Below are 17,023 nucleotides of genomic sequence, written 5' to 3'. Positions count from 1 at the left end.
TCATAGTAAACAATGGAGGGAGATAAGCCCGGGGCTGCTCTCGCAATGTCCTCCAGATCACTATAAAATTATCAAGCATGTGTATCAAGAACATTAGCCTCAGTGCTTACCCCGTGGGAGGCGCAGGAGGAGGGCCGCCGTCCCCGCCCGCACGACAGGTCACGCTACACAGCCCCCCCCCCCCCCCACCACCAGCAGGAGCCCGGAGGCACAGTTAAAGCAAACAGTTGACTCATGCCTCAAGCTATCTCGACGAATACCAGGCGAGAGATATCAGTAGTCCAGTATTGTGTCAATATACGAAGTAGTTTAGCAGCAGATACTGCTGGGGAAGGACCTGTGCTCACACTGTGGCTCCAGTTATATACAAAAAAAATCTGACATTGAATTCCCAGGAGGTAATGGTGAACTCCGCCTACATCATGAGGGACTCCCCGTGTAACACTTTTAAACTGTGTGCTTCAGATATTTCAAGTAAGTTGATCAGTCCTTTAATATTTATATTCAAACTATTTTCTATATAAATCACTTAATTATATTTGGGATTTACTTTAAGTCCCCGTCTCGTCAGACCCGTTGTCGTGACGGATGAGTTTGACGACTTGATGTCAGTGTTCCAGTGTCAGGCTTTAGTGTTACTTAGCAGGCATTGTAAATATCTTAACTTCAATAATATTTTTTTCCTTCGCGATTATTATCTGGCAACATGAAGTTAATCATTCCTGTTGTCGGGGACAGGCAGACTTACCAAGGTCCCCTCAAGGCCAGCTACTGACCTTGCTCAGGATGCAACCCACAACAGTTGCCTGACCCCCAGGTACATGTATTACTGGTATTACTGCTAGGTGAACAGAGGCATAACGTGTACAGTTCCCCTAGGCCAGGGATTCTCAAACTTTTATTTGTGCCTCCGCTGGGTTCTATACACCGATCTCCAGCACGCACTTCCTGGCCTAACTATCACTTGGTGTTAAACAACAAAGCATCGACTTGAGAATGGTCCAGGACGGACCGAAACGTCGTCGTCCCTTCACTTTCTAGTGTGTGGTCTGGTCAACAAACAACAAAGGTACACTCGTCAGTTATCCAATTCTCCATTCATATAAATTTGACTCTAGTGAAAAAGGGACGCGGAACCCCGTGAGTTAAGAAAGAAATGGAACTATCAAGAGAAAGCGCCAAGCCATTACCACTATATAGCACTGGGAAGGATGGGGTCAGGATAAGGATTTGGGATGGAACGGGGGGAAGGAATGGTGCCCAATCACTTGATCGGTCGGGGATTGAACGCGGAGATGATTGATTGATAAAGAATAAGCCACCCAAGAGGTGGCACGGGCATGAATAGCCCGTAAGAACGCGGAGAGTTAAGAAATCGGAGTACTAACCGCTGCGCCTCCGCTGTCTGCAACTCACTAAGGAAGATATTATTAAAATAAATTTATAACCGTAGCATTAATATACTTGGACGCTTAACTCAAATTCGATACATCAGATTCACAAAGTCTGAAAGACACGGAACTGAAATTTCCCGCTGTAACCAAAATTCTTGATATTATTTAAGTTCAAGTATGTTTATTGAGATAAGGAAGAAATACATCTCAAAGGGATAGAGTAGCTTAGGCTATTTCTACCCCCCTTATTTGTTAAACCATGGCTTTAGCTCAACCGTTTTGCAGCTCAATTAGTTGCTCCTCTGCTGCAACTCCTCCAGGATCTGAAAATGGTCTTATAAGCCTATCTGGACCATGCAACACAAGAGCCTCAGATCTCTCCGACACATCCTCAAGACATATACAAATGCTCTCAATATACAATGAAAATTATCGTCATATCTCACCACTCTTTTTCGAGTTCTGATAAGTCTTTACAAGTGGATGAATGGACATAAGTGGATATTAATAGGTATTAGTACGCACCATTATGATGAGAGAGGACCATTTCCCAACAGCTAAGCTGTTGTCGAGTATCATGACAAGGGTTTATGTATGATGAAGACAGTAGTGGTGATGACATTAGTGTTGAAGACAAGCTAGAAAATTGGTACATCTCCCAATTACTCACCTTGCGCTTGAAAATGTTGTAACTTGGAAATAAACGTAGAGATAACTGACTTAGCCTTAATAAGATTGATCTCATTTCCGTATAGTTATCTTACTGAACTTAGCAAATAGTTTTGATTAATAAGCAATATCGTGCTTAATCTTTCTTAGTTTATCACTGAGAAAATCATGTGTTAAAAAGAATCTACTTTTATATCGAAAAGTCGGTTATAGTCTCACCGACTTGGTGCCTTCTTGTTGATAATTACTTATTTACTTATGTCGATAAGATTTTAAAAGCGTTTAAATAGCTGTCTTTTGACAGTCAAAGAACTTCAACGTGAAGTAATAAACGCTTAAAATCTTCATCTTTCTAAGCACCCAATTTCCGGAGCAGCCTAGCACTGAGAGCGTGGACTTCATGTTATTAACAGACCTAATTTGTATTTTTATTTTTTTATTTATTTATTTATTTATTTATTTATTTATACAAGAAGGTACATTGGGTTTATGAGAATAAATACCATTGATGTTTTTAGTCTTGCAAAGCCCCTAACAGGCATAGCGTTTCGGGCACAAAATGCTATGCCAGGTGTAAGGAGTTGTTCAGGCCGCTACACAGCTGTTTCACAAGCACATGCTGGCGATGATCAACACAGTGAATGGGGAGGATATTAAGAACGCCATTTTCCAAATAAGCAACAAAACCATGATAGCGACCAGTCACTGAGGGTGGTCTATCCTGGCGGGTCTGTGGCCTCCCTCCGGAATCTCGTTTCCTTTGGAGAACTGCTCAGCGACAGGAAATGCGACACTACTTTAGTATCTGTTTCTCCTTGTCTTCCAAAATCCAAATAACTCGTTGGTCAAACTTTCATCTTTTGTTGACCAACTTGAATAACTACTAATTTCCGCCGTGTTTCCCATTTGTCCCTTTTTCAACTCAATTTATACTTTGATCACAATTAGTATTAAGTTTTAGTCTAAGTGTTTTTCCCACACCTCGCCCGAAACGCTGTGCGTATTAGTGGCTTGTATGTACTCGCTCTATCTAGAAATCCGGCATTATGTTTATAATGTACATACATCTATGTATGTACTTCTATCTGAATAAACATTTGATTTGATTTGCTTTAATGAAGCGCCCATTGGCGAGTAACAGAGATTCATTACCCAGCAAAGTTGATTCATCCAACTGTAGAACAATTCCTGAGGGAATTGAAGTAGATGAGGGTAGAAATGCCCTAAGCTACTCAATCCTTTTGGGATGTATTTTATGATCTCAATAAACTTACTTGATCTTGAACATGTTTGACAGTGTTGGGCGCGTTTTAAATTGATCTCGTAGGGATGAAAAAATTATAAATTCTTCTCAAACTTGTCAGTTTACTGTTTTCAAATGATCAATCTGGAGGGCTTCATTGCCTCGTTAGAAATATGCTTTCTACACATTATGCACATTGGTAGAAGTTGGTTACTTCAATAAATCCACATTCCTGATATTCCAGATTATATTGTCGACATATATTCTTGGATTTGTTTACTCAGGCAATTTTTGTCGAAGTAATATCTCCTACTGAACTCTTTTTTTTAAGCTTAAAACTAATAACCCCAAAAATATTTAAAATTTATATACTGTGCACTAATTAGAAAAAGAGCCTAAAAATTTGCATTATATTTTATAACTTGCATCTTATATATTTTATCACTAAGTTATATTTTATGAATATTTAGTAATAAATATTTTTATGAATATATATTAATCAATATTTTTATGAATAATTAATAATGAAAACATAAAGGTTAATATTATAAAATGTTTTATATAACAACTTACCAACTGATGAGCGTTGAAAACAATACAAACAAACACTTTACATGTGAGTCACCGCCGCTACGTGACTACACTACAGTTCTTAATAGTTAAATTATCGGTTAGTGCTCCCCTTCGCTCCTACCCCCCCAACCCCCCCACCCCCCTTATACCTGAAGGCCCTCCACCCACGGTGCTCTGAGCGCTCCATGGGGGGTGGGGGTCGGTGCCCCCACACTGGGAACCGCGGGTCCACCGTCATACTGTGACACAGATCCCCGGGCAACTGTGTTCTGGCTCCCCGGGTTGGTCGGTCTCTCTCCAATGGGTTGCAATCGCATGTCGGAATTAATTGCAGCGAGGTGGCTGAGGCTGCAGCAAGGAGAGCGCAAGGTCTTCACGACTTTACACAGGTGCCTCGGGACCTCACGGAGGCTCTCCCACAGCTCCGGGCCGGCTCCGGGCCTTGCGGGATGGGAGGCAGAGATGGCGACAGCCCTTTGGTCATCTTTTTTGGGGAACCTCCGGGAGGGCGCCTCTCCGCGTCCATGGACCCGTCACTGTTCCCGTCTCCTTGACATGGCCCCTCACTCGCCTGCGGATTGGGCACTCCTGCCTGGCTGCGCATCTCTACTGTCTACGATTGGTGGAATCCCCCCCCCCCCCCGTCTCATCCCAAATCCTTATCCTGACCCCTTCCCAGAGCTATATATTCGTAATTATGGCTTGGCGCTTTTCGCGGGAGACGTCTCCCGTCACGCAGGGTGCAGTCGCACCTTAACACATCTCCAGTATCATCTATTGATACTGGTAATGGCTCAAAAGGGCCTCCACTTACGGGCTATTCATGCCCGTGCCACCTTTTGGGTGGTTTAATCTTCATCAATCAATCAATCTTGGCGCTTTCTCCTGATATTTCCCCGCCCCCCTTGCCAGTGGTGTCCAAACTAGGAGAACACCTCTGTGGAACACCTCCGCTGGAAGGAATAGGCTTGGACTGAAGACGGATTGTCCACCTAGTAGTAAACACGTACACAAGACACACAGAAATCATAATAGCGGGATATATCATATGAACAAATCCACAAGGGCCGTGATGAGGGTTCGAACCTGCGTCCGAGATGATCCCAGACGCTTTGGAGAAGATGGTTTGTGTTTTGGAGAAGCTGCTGGAGTCTCACGAGGGCAGTGGCACTTCAGGTTGTAATTCTTTTAACCATGTCGTGGTGCAGTCGACTAAGGCGCGTCTGGGATCATCCCGGACGTAGGTTCGAACCCTCGGGGGGAAGGACCTCGATATAAACCTAACATGAATATATATACACACACTGCCTGACCCGACAAAATGAATTACTATGCAGATATACATGATACATGAGCGCAGTATTCTTGAATATTGGTCCTCGGGTCATTGTACCCATGGGAAACAATGTTAAGGGAGGCTGCACTATTCATGATAACATTATTATTGTTGTTGTCGCTATACTCCGTGCACCTGAGTGAGCACTGAGCACTGGCACGGAAGTACAACCTAAAAACGAACCAAGGGACGTCACGCACACCACTGCCAGCCGCAAGAGTGTGTGTGTAGTGGAGGACCCGCCATTTAAGTCAAGAGGCCCCCGGAGAAATAATAAAAAAAAAAATTTGCCCCGAGGGGCGAGTTTATTGGGCAGCGCCACTCATCCTGTGAGTGGACACACCACCATAGTGACAGTATTGGGCAGCGTCACTCATCCTGTGAGTGGGCACACCTCCATAGTGACAGTATTGGGCAGCGTTACTCATCCTGTGAGTGGACACATCGCCATAGTGACAGTATTGGGCAGCGTTACTCATCCTGTGAGTGGACACACCGCCATAGTGACAGTATTGGGCAGCGTCGCTCATCCTGTGAGTGGACACACCGCCATAGTGACAGTATTGGGCAGCGCCACTCATCCTGTGAGTGGACACACCGCCATAGTGACAGTATTGGGCAGCGTCACTCATCCTGTGAGTGGACACACCGCCATAGTGACAGTATTGGGCAGCGTCACTCATCCTGTGAGTGGACACACCGCCATAGCAACATGTACAACACTCCCCAATAGGAAGAAAACCCGCTGGGTTGTTCATCCTGTCACTTGTACCCAGACACAGCTGGGACTTGCTTAACTGTCCTAAGTGAACAGCTCCTGAAACAAGAAGATTTGATACTAATTTGTCCCAACATGCTTATAGTATTAGAACTGCCCAAACATCTAGTGCATTGTATCTACACACGAGTTTGTGTGATCACACTATTAAGTGGGATGGAGCGAAAAGCATTACTAATTGCGGTGATATCGTGGAACGGAATTGGATTGAGTCTGCCTTAATCAGTGTCCAAATCTTATCAGTGTTAGTACTGGTATGTACAAACTTGATCCATTTTTAAGTTACAATATTGCACAACAGTTTAAGAAAAAACTCTGTAAGGGTTACTATGTTTCAATATTATATTCATATATTGTGTGTTCAGTGAGGCTTTTTCTTTAATCTTTCACCCTTATGCTCTGACCGCTTAATCCTAATAAGCGGTCAGATTCTAAGCTAATCTATACCTGCTTCTGGGTAATACTTTACCTGGGGATATGTGGTCGGATTCAGCTGGTTTTTTTTTTTTTTTTTTTTTTTTTGAGATATATACAAGAGTTGTTACATTCTTGTACAGCCACTAGTACGCGTAGCGTTTCGGGCAGGTCCCTGGAATACGATCCCCTGCCGCGAAGAATCGTTTTTTCATCCAAGTACACATTTTACTGTTGCGTTAAACAGAGGCTACAGTTAAGGAATTGCGCCCAGTAAATCCTCCCCGGCCAGGATACGAACCCATGACATAGCGCTCGCGGAACGCCAGGCGAGTGTCTTACCACTACACCACGGAGACTGTTTAACACTACTGTTGACCTGCACCCTTCCCTTTATTTCTCCTAGTCAGTCTGGTGTTGACAATGGCTTTAAACAGCCGAAACGTTCATCTTCCTTTCCCATTTCTTTGTGTGTTTTTTTCGCATACAAATGATCATTGTTTCATGATCGTCAATTGCACATGTATGTATATGTATGAACATCCTTTCACCAGCGCCCACAGGATGTGGGGGGGGGGGGAGAGAGGGCGGGGTGTTCAAGATGTGACACTAGCTTATCAATATTGTAACTTGCTTTGCTAAATACATTTTGAGGTTCAGTTGTTGAGCACTTTGTGTGCCTCTGTAACCTTTCCCACCACCGTCCACAGGTATGGGGTCCACCACCACTCACAGGATGGGTATGGGGTCCACTACCGTCCACAGGATGGGTATGGGGTCCACTACCGTCCACAGGATGGGTATGGGGCCCACTACCACCCACAGGATGGGTGTGGGGTCCACTACCACCCACAGGATGGGTATGGGGCCCACTACCACCCACAGGATGGGTATGGGGTCCACTACCGTTCACAAGATGGGTATGGGACCCACTACCGTCCACAGGATGGGTATGGGGTCCACTACCGCCCACAGGATGGGTATGGGGCCCACTACCACCCACAGGATGGGTATGGGGCCCACTACCACCCACAGGATGGGTGTGGGGTCCACTACCGTCCACAGGATGGGTATGGGGTCCACTACCGTCCACAGGATGGGTATTGGGTCCACTACCACCCACAGGATGGGTGTGGGGTCCACTACCGTCCACAGGATGGGTATGGGGTCCACTACCACCCACAGGATGGGTATGGGGTCCACTACCGCCCACAGGATGGGTATGGGGTCCACTACCGTCCACAGGATGGGTGTGGGGTCCACTACCGTCCACAGGATGGGTATGGGGTCCACTACCACCCACAGGATGGGTGTGGGGTCCACTACCGTCCACAGGATGGGTATGGGGCCCACTACCACACACAGGATGGGTGTGGGGTCCACTACCGTCCACAGGATGGGTGTGGGGTCCACTACCACCCACAGGATGGGTATGGGGTCCACTACCGCCCACAGGATGGGTATGGGGTCCACTACCGTCCACAGGATGGGTGTGGGGTCCACTACCGTCCACAGGATGGGTATGGGGTCCACTACCACCCACAGGATGGGTGTGGGGTCCACTACCGTCCACAGGATGGGTATGGGGCCCACTACCACCCACAGGATGGGTGTGGGGTCCACTACCGTCCACAGGATGGGTGTGGGGTCCACTACCGTCCACAGGATGGGTATGGGGTCTATACGTTCGTCTACTATCCAGTAAGTTACAGACTTCCCTGTCAGGAGAGGAGTGATCTCTGGACGTTAGCCCATGTCTAAAATAGTGTATGTATGGGCAAAAGATCTACCATCAATGTACTACAATTTATTGTAAATACATTGATGTTGCAATTAAAAAATGTCTGTAACTATATATAGCTGACATTGTAACTGTAAGGCGTGCAGGTTAGATGTAATTATTAATGAAAAAATCTCCGTTGGGGTCTTATTAAGACCTTTTGTACTCTCGATAATAATTATTTTTGCGCTACCGCTCACAGGACGGGTATGGGGCGCACAATAAGCAAGCCGCCTCAAGTGGTCTCTGCATGAAACGACACGGTCTCGCTTCATGCAGGTCGACGTTCAATCCCTAACCGTCCAAGTGGTTGGGCACCATTCCTTTCCCCGTCCCATCCCAAATCCTTATCCTGACCCCTTCCAAGTGCTATATAGTCGTAATGAATTGATACTTTCTCCTGATAGTTCTCGCTCTCTCTGGTCAACAAATCTCCTGAGTGTCATACTTGTCCTGATATACTTAACATATCAAGAGTAACTTGAGTTCATAACAGATGCGATACAGCTGACATAAACAATTACACACCAATATCAATACTACCGATTTTATCATAAATGTTTGACAAAAATTATTTACAAACAGCTTTGCTCCTACCTTGTACAATTTAACATATTAATTAAGTCCCTGCCAGTTTGGCTTCACTAGATCCTATAAGAGTACCAATGATGCCATTACTAGTTTGCATGAACATAAGAACATAAGAACAAAGGTAACTGCAGAAGGCCTATTGACCCACACGAGGCAGCTCCTATCTATAACCACCCAATCCCACTCATATACATGTCCAACCCACGCTTGAAACAATCGAGGGACCCCACCTCCACCACGTTACGCGGTAATTGGTTCCACAAATCAACAACCCTGTTACCATGATATAATCTACACAGACATTGACAAAAATGAGTTCCCAATCAGCCTCTTCGTTGACCTGAGAAAGGTCTCTGATACTGTAAACTATATCTGTCTCCTAAACTTCATCATTGTGGACTCCGAGCCCTTGCTCTGACCTATACTCCATCATATAATGACAGACACCAATATGTAGCCGTCACTGACATAACTTCTCCCACTCTAATTATATCTTAATATCTTAAGAAGCTCATCAATAAACTGGAAAAGATGCAAAGACATGCAATTAAATGGCTTCCGGAACTGAAAGACAAAAGCTACAAGGTTAGAGGCCTTAAATATGGCAAAGCTAGAAGGTAGAAGAAAAAGAGGCGATATGATCACTACGTACAAAGTAGTAACGGGAATCAATAAAATTGATAAGGAAGAATTCCTGAGACCTGGAACTTCAAGAACAAGAGGTCATAGATTTAAGCTTACTAAACAAAGTTCCCGAAGAAATATAAGAAAATTAGCTTAAGTGGTGGACGGTTAGAACAAGTTAAGTGAGGTGGTGGAGGCCAAGACCGTCAGTAGTGTCAAAGCGTTACATGACAAAGAGTACTGGGAAGACGGGACACCACGAGCACAGTTCTCATCCTGTAACTATACACTTAGGTAATTACTCGTTCGAATGCAAGGAGGAGTATAGCAAATAATGTTGTGAACAGCGAGGAATGTATATGTTCCCTTTACTCTCTCGCTGCCAGCTGAGTGCGTGTGGTGAGTGGTAATCATGACACCCCCCCCCTGAGGTAACGAGACCCTGCTACCTCCCTCCCCCCCCTCCTCTGTAAGGCTGCCCAACCGTACCCCCTCCCTCCCCCCCCCCCCTGCCTGCCTGCAGGTCACACCCGCCTGGTGTAAGGCGACCTCTCCCCAGCCCACACCACCACAGCCGTCAACACTGTCACTAGCACACACCAGCTACCGTCAGGGTGTGGAATACCATCGACACATTACAAGACCCGATGGTCTTACCCCCTAAGGTCAGACGTCCCCCTCCCACAGCTGGTGGCCCAAGAGCTACAACCTACTACGACCGGGCTGTGGTGGGTATGCGGGCCGCTCCAAGCAACAGCCTGGTGGACCAAACTCTCACAAGTCAAGCCTGGCCTCGGGCCGGGCTTGGGGAGTAGAAGAACTCCCAGAACCCCATCAACCAGGTACTCGAGGCCAACCAAGCCCCTAAACACATAATAATAATAATAATAAGATAAACAGAAAGCCCGTACGCAGACACCACACTCTGTAACCCTAACGCACGACCCCCCCCCTAGAGAAGAAGAGCAGAGCAAGTACAGAAGTATCCGGGGCTGTGAGTGCGTGTTTGTGCACTCACAAGCAGAGTGACACTGCCTCATAAACTAGTCCTCCGGGGCTGTGAGTGCGTGTTTGTGCACTCACCAGCAGAGTGACGCTGCTTCGTAAACTAGCCCTCCGGGCTACAATATAATCATGCGTCAATCTGTACATATCCACATATGAGCAATATTCTTGAGTATCAAAAAAATACAATAATAGGGATTACGACAATACAACCCAATTTAGCGAGTGTGTATGATAAAACCCTCCGCCCACGGGATGGGTATGGGGTGCACAATAAATACATGAATTGAATGACATGTATGATAAGGTACTTGGCATAACAAACAAACATTAGGGTTATTACCCACAGAAATCACAATAGCGTGATATTTCATTTGATATATTACGCTATTGTGATTTCTGCGTGGAATGAAGTAAGGGCGAAGAGGGAGAGTATCTGGTTGACAGAGCCCGGGTGCATGGGGGAAATTGTGTAAAACCCGAATTTATGTCTGGGAGAGGCTGCGGGATCCGTGTGAGGGCAGTAGCACTCCCGGTGGCAATTCTTTTTAACCATGTCGTGGCCCAGTTGACTAAGGCGCCGCTGGGATTAACCCGGATGTAGGTTCGAACCCTCATCACGGCTCTTTTAGATTTGTTCACTTCCTTCCCTGGAAGAGGAGAGGCGGTGATATGACGCACACACTTCCCGGAAACAAAGAGACATATATATATATAAGGATTGGTTATTAAATTCAGGGCACGGGCTCACCCGTGCTACACAGCCCCGCTCCTATGCCAGGTAAGTCCACTACGGGCTCATCATAGCTCATGCTACTTGCCCCGCTCCTGTGCCAGATAAGTTACGGGCTCACCATAGCCCGTGCTACTTGGAACTTGTTCCGAACAGCTGAATCTAAAACAACAACAATTTCAGGGTACAAGTTACAGCACCGTTCATGTGCCAGGTAAGTTCACTATGGGCTCACCATAGCCCGTGCTCCTTGGAACTTTTTGAACCACTCAGTTCAACACCAGGTGTCTAATTACTAACGCTTCGATTAATAAATTCCAGTGTCCTATTTGTCTTATTACGAACATTTATGCATTGATTTTTTGGTTGTAAATTCTTGCTAATCATAACTCCTAGATCCGTTTTGCAATCCGACTTCGCAATCTCAACACCATCTAGCTCGCATCTTGTAACTCTATCATCATTACCTAGCCTCAAAACCTTACATTTGTCAGCATTAAACTGCATCTGCCAATCTTTCGACCATTTCAAAACTCTACTTAGATCGTCTTGAAGTGATAGTGAGTCCCTTTCCGTGCTTATTTCCCTACCGATTTTTGTATCATCGGTAAATTTGCAAATGTTGCTACTCAAACCTGAATCTAAATCAGTTATATATATTATAAATAATAGAGGTCCCAGGACAAAGCCTTGAGGCACTCCACTTACAACATTTTCCCACTCTGACTTAACCCCATTTATACTAACTCTCTGTTTCCTTTGGTATAGCCATGCCCTAATCCAACTTAATACAGCACTCCCAATACCATGAGCCTCTATCTTTTTAATCAGTCTTTCATGTGGCACTGTATCAAAAGCTTTGCTAAAGTCAAGATATACAACATCACAAACCTTACCACTATCAACTGCCTCAACTATGCTGGAGTAAAAGATAGCAAATTTGTTAAACATGAACGGCCATTTGTAAAACCATATTGTGAATCAATTATTAATTTGTGTTTTTCAAGATGAAGACGAATGGTATTTGCAATTATCGATTCAAGTAACTTTCCCACAATAGACGTTAGTCTAATTGGCCGATAGATTGACGCAAGTGATCTATCTCCTTTCTTAAAAATTGGTACCACATTAGCAACCTTCCATGACTCTGGCACTCTACCTGACTCTATTGATTTATTAAATATGGTAGACAATGGATCGCAAAGCTCCTCTTTGCATTCTTTAAGTACGCTGGCAAACACTTTGTCCGGCCCTGGGGATTTGTTTGGTTTGAGTTTCACTATTTGTTTAATCCTCCCTGGTAACTGCTAAACTAGTCAACCTGTCCTCTTCCCCACCCACATAGACTTGTTTGGCTTAAGGCATGATGTTAAGTTCCTCCTTAGTAATTACAGAAATAAAATATTTATTAAAAATACTAGTCATGTTTAATTTTTGATGTTAATAAAAATGTTAATAATAATAATAATGCTGACGGCTGCGCAAGCCACGCATGCCAGTCAATTATATCTCTTTCAATACAGAAATTGTCTTTCTGGGAAGCCACGATTCTTATCCCAACAGTTTGAGTCTGTGGTTCCATATTCCCCCACCCATGAATAAAATTTCCCTACGGGGAATTCCCTCATAGTTGAGAACCTCTGGTCTAATCGTTTCTTGGCCCCCAGCGACAGATAAGCAAATTCACCAATCTAACAGTGATACAGAGTCACGTGACAAGTCCAGACGCTCCACTGATACTGTATCACGTCGAGTAGATATGCCTAGAAAATTAGCACGATAATTTGTTGTTAGGCTACCCTGACCTTCTCACGCTGCTTCTGGTGACTTTAGGCCTACCGAAATTCGCCTGTTTATGCGATTAGCGATTACCAGCTTAAAACCTTATAATCTAAATGGTGGATATAAATTGAATAAGTTTAGATTCAAGAAAGACCTACGTAAATATCGGTTTGGAACCAGGATTGCAAATTTATGGAACAAATTACCGGGTAACATAATAGACGTGGGATCATTAGATTGTTTCAAGTGAAGGTTAGACATATACAAAAAAAACTCCCAAATAACACTTGCCTATCAGTTTTCAACCAAAATGTCAGATCACTTGGTAAACATTTTGGTGATATAAATGGATTACTCACAGCACTAGGTACTAAACTATCGTTTATTATTTTAGCAGAAACCTGGCTAAGTAAAGACCATACCCAACTTTACAACTTAGCTGATTATAAAGCCATTCCCAACTGTAGGCCTAATAAAAAAAAAGAAGTGGCACAGCTATATTCCAAAGATACCTTCATCTGCAGTAGGGTCATTAGTGATAGAGACGACTACTGTGAATATACCTTAGCTCAGTTCTCGATTAAATCCCTTAAGTCCTCCTTGACTATTGGAGCTATCTACAGATTTCTCAATACTAATATAGCCTCATTATCAGATAACCTACGGAATCTTATCGTAAACAACAATTAACAAAAATCACATCATTCTAGGGGGTGACTTTAATATTGACCTAGGTCAACAAAATAGCCCTCAAGTCGACTATTTCCTAAACAGCATGAACTCTTGTATACTAATCCCCACAATCACCAGGTCCACCCGAATCACTCAAACATCCGCTGCTACATTGGATCACTTATGGACTAACATAACAGCTCCCTTTGTATCTGGTATAGTCACTGTCAGAACAACTGACAACTATCCTACCTTCCTCGTAGCAAACATGGATATAACTCCACCAGACACCAAGAAACTTACCGTCAGGCTACACAGCAAAGCAGCAAAAGGCAATCTCACAAATGCACTTCACAATATTAACTGGGAATCTGAATTCAATAATACACAGGACATAAATTCATTAGCTAACCTCTTCCTCTCCAAAATTCTAAGCCTCTACAACACTCATTGTCTTCTCCTCACCAAGCAAGAACTGACAAAAAATTAAACAATCCATGGCTCACAAGTGGCATTCTTAAAGCAATCAACAAAAAACATGACTATGAAAAAAAATAGGATTGGCCTAGTACAAAGGAAGTAGTTAAGAGGCACTCATCAATGCTTACCAGTATCATAAGGAATGCAAAACTTTCTTATTACGAGAGTAGATTCAAAGACGCAAAAGGCAACATGAATAGAGTATGGAAAGCCATCTCTAACATCTTAGGATCTAAACAATAATCACATAACCATATAAAACTTTCCAAGGATTGTTATACACCTGCAAGAGATTTAGAAACGGCAACTGAATTTAATAGCTTCTTTTCATGGTTGGTGCTAACCTTTCCCAAAAAATCTCACAGACTCAGACACATATCAACACATATCTTTCAGGCAGGTACCCAAACTCTCTTCTCCTTTCACCAGTCAGCCCTACAGGTGTTGTGTCCATCATTCACTCACTAAAAACCAAAGGGGGAACATTAGTGAAATACCATCTATGGTATACAAGAGCGTCTCCCATGCCCTTGCGCCACCCATAGCTCTGCTGTTCAACAAATATCTAGCGTGCCATTCCTTCCTTGATATCCTTAAAAAAAACAAGAGTAATGCCAGTTCATAAATGAGGCAATCCGGCTGACATAAACAATTACAGACCGGTATCAAATCTACCCGTATTATCAAAAATATTCGAGAAAATTATTTACAAACAGCTCTAACCCTACCTCGTAAAATTTAACATACTCAACCCTTATCAGTTTGGCTTCCGCTCTCAAAGGAGTACCAACAATGCAATTATTAGTCTGCTTGACTTAATCTACTCAGCCCTTGTCAGGTCAGTCACAGTGAGAGGTTGTGTTAGCTGGAGCTCCGATTCTAGTAACATTATTATTGCAATAATGGAAGGATTAGTGAAGGATTTGGTGAGTCTGGTTGGAGCTCTGAGAGCAGAGATGGATTCCCTGCGGGAGGAGGTACGACGGCTGAGACTTCGGGAGGAAACGAAGGAGGAGGCCAGTGTTGACGGGACCTCATTAAGAAGGACTGACGGGACCAGTATTAAGAAGACCTCGTCTTGGCAAGTTGTGAAAGACAGGGGTCTTAAGAAGACCTTGGCAAAACCGACAACTGATAGCCTACACCTAAGGACTGTAACACGGGTTTGGTTCCTCTCTCTACTTCTCTTCCTTCTACTCCCTCTACCCGTATTCTTACTTATTATTCTCTACCAAGGGACTCCAAAACTTTTACCAAAGCCAACTCCCCGCCACGTGGTCCTAAGACGATTGACCGACTTAGGATTCTACACCCAGTATGACGTGACCTAAGCTCTGAGCAAAACCCTAGAGTCGCCTCTACGCTGCCACCACCAGACCAGTAATACAAGAGCAATGATCGAGGTCTGGATCGATCACGCTAATTAATCAACCTAGGGGCTTGATCCCCACTATATACGATGACCTTGAGTGTGGAATAAATTACACGGTAATGATAATTCCGATTCGATGTTAGAATCGGCGCCCAATCCAACTTTACCTCGTGTGGACCACGTGACCAGGACAAGTTTACACATAAAACACATGGAAATAATGAAATGCAAAATATTAACAAATTTAATTTATTAAAAGAAAACTAAAACAAAATCTAAATATGTTCACTCCCTGTCACTTTAACACTCCCTACTTGACCTGAATGGCAAATGAGACTATTTCTATACATAACCATAGCAACTATACCTCTCTGTTTTCCAGCTAAGATGTTGGGCTGGTCTCGGGGAGAGGTAAGATGTTTGACCTCTCCCAGCTGCTTCCGTGACCACACTGATCTCTTCCTTGTCTGGTCTACCCCAGACAGAACATTGTATCCTTCCGCCTAGTCAAAGTTTTACCAAGTTACTAGCCAGGTTTAAGTTATAACAATTAAACTCTGTTGTACTTAATTGATCCAGACTGGTTGAATTATTTTACTGAAATAAATTACACAAGCCTCTAACGGCAGAGCTGTTCCCGATCACAAAAATGGTTATTAAAACTTTGAGAAATAGTAGACCTGTCACCCCTGCTGACCTATGACCGCCGGTCACTCCGCCTTAAAAGTTAGATCTGATTCGTGACGTCACTGATGGTGACTTAAACTCAATAATTAGAATACTCTTGATATTGTATCCAGTACTATTATACAATACAATTTTAATGCAAAATGAATAAAGGCTAATTTTCTCTAAATTACTGAATACTATAGGATGGTTCATTATACGCAGCTATGAACAAAGCGTCGGTTATTTCCACCGCGAATTCCCCTGGGGGTCAGGTCACCATGCAGGCTCAGCTTCCCATTCTCTTTTGTCGATAAACCACTCTGGATAATTCTTACAACAGCCTAGTTTGTTACAACCCCCCCCCCCGCACAAGCACTTAGTAAACCTTGTTAATTTGTTAAAATTCACGAGGTTTAGTATCCAAACCCACAATTCAACTCATGCCACAAACAAAAGCTAACCTAACTAATAAAATTTGACAAATAATAGTCCAACATTATAATAAACATGTTCATATTTTTCTCAGCTGTCAACTGACAGCAATCCTCAAACATCAGGAAACATACATCCTATCCTTACTGACATAGCTAAATAACATGGCCCTACTCTACCATCAAAAACTAGCTATTAAACTCTTGGCTCTTCACTAGCCAAGTCCATGTGTCCTCTAGAGCCGGCCACATCGTGCTCAAACATAAACATTAAAGTTATATCATCAGACTGAACTTTGTCATCCGGGAGCGTACTACGGAACTATCAAGTTCACATCCGTGTACTAACCACTCCCCATCAATGTCAACCTCGACATGTTAAGGAACACACCTAACGTTTATTACATGTATCTAAAAATAAAAAAAAAAATTCCTATACTATATCACAGGTTTCAGCTGACTGTACAGCCAAGTGTT

General features: G+C 43.7%; 1 protein-coding gene across 1 annotated transcript in view; it reads left to right on the top strand.

Moving 5' to 3' along the window:
- The first annotated feature begins 235 nt into the window (after positions 1-235).
- LOC123755955 (mucolipin-3) overlaps positions 236-17,023 on the top strand; it is a 54,261-nt gene continuing 37,473 nt past the window's right edge. Inside the window, exon 1 of the mRNA XM_045738946.2 lies at positions 236-474. Coding sequence (XP_045594902.2) covers positions 402-474 — 73 coding nt within the window. The 5' untranslated portion in view covers positions 236-401. The remainder of the gene's footprint in view (positions 475-17,023) is intronic.

The sequence above is a fragment of the Procambarus clarkii genome, chromosome 43 (genome assembly GCF_040958095.1).
Source record: "Procambarus clarkii isolate CNS0578487 chromosome 43, FALCON_Pclarkii_2.0, whole genome shotgun sequence".
NCBI classification, from domain to species: Eukaryota; Metazoa; Arthropoda; class Malacostraca; order Decapoda; family Cambaridae; genus Procambarus; species Procambarus clarkii.
Note: the sequence above shows the minus strand (reverse complement) of the source record. Positions and strands in the feature narration are given on the sequence as shown.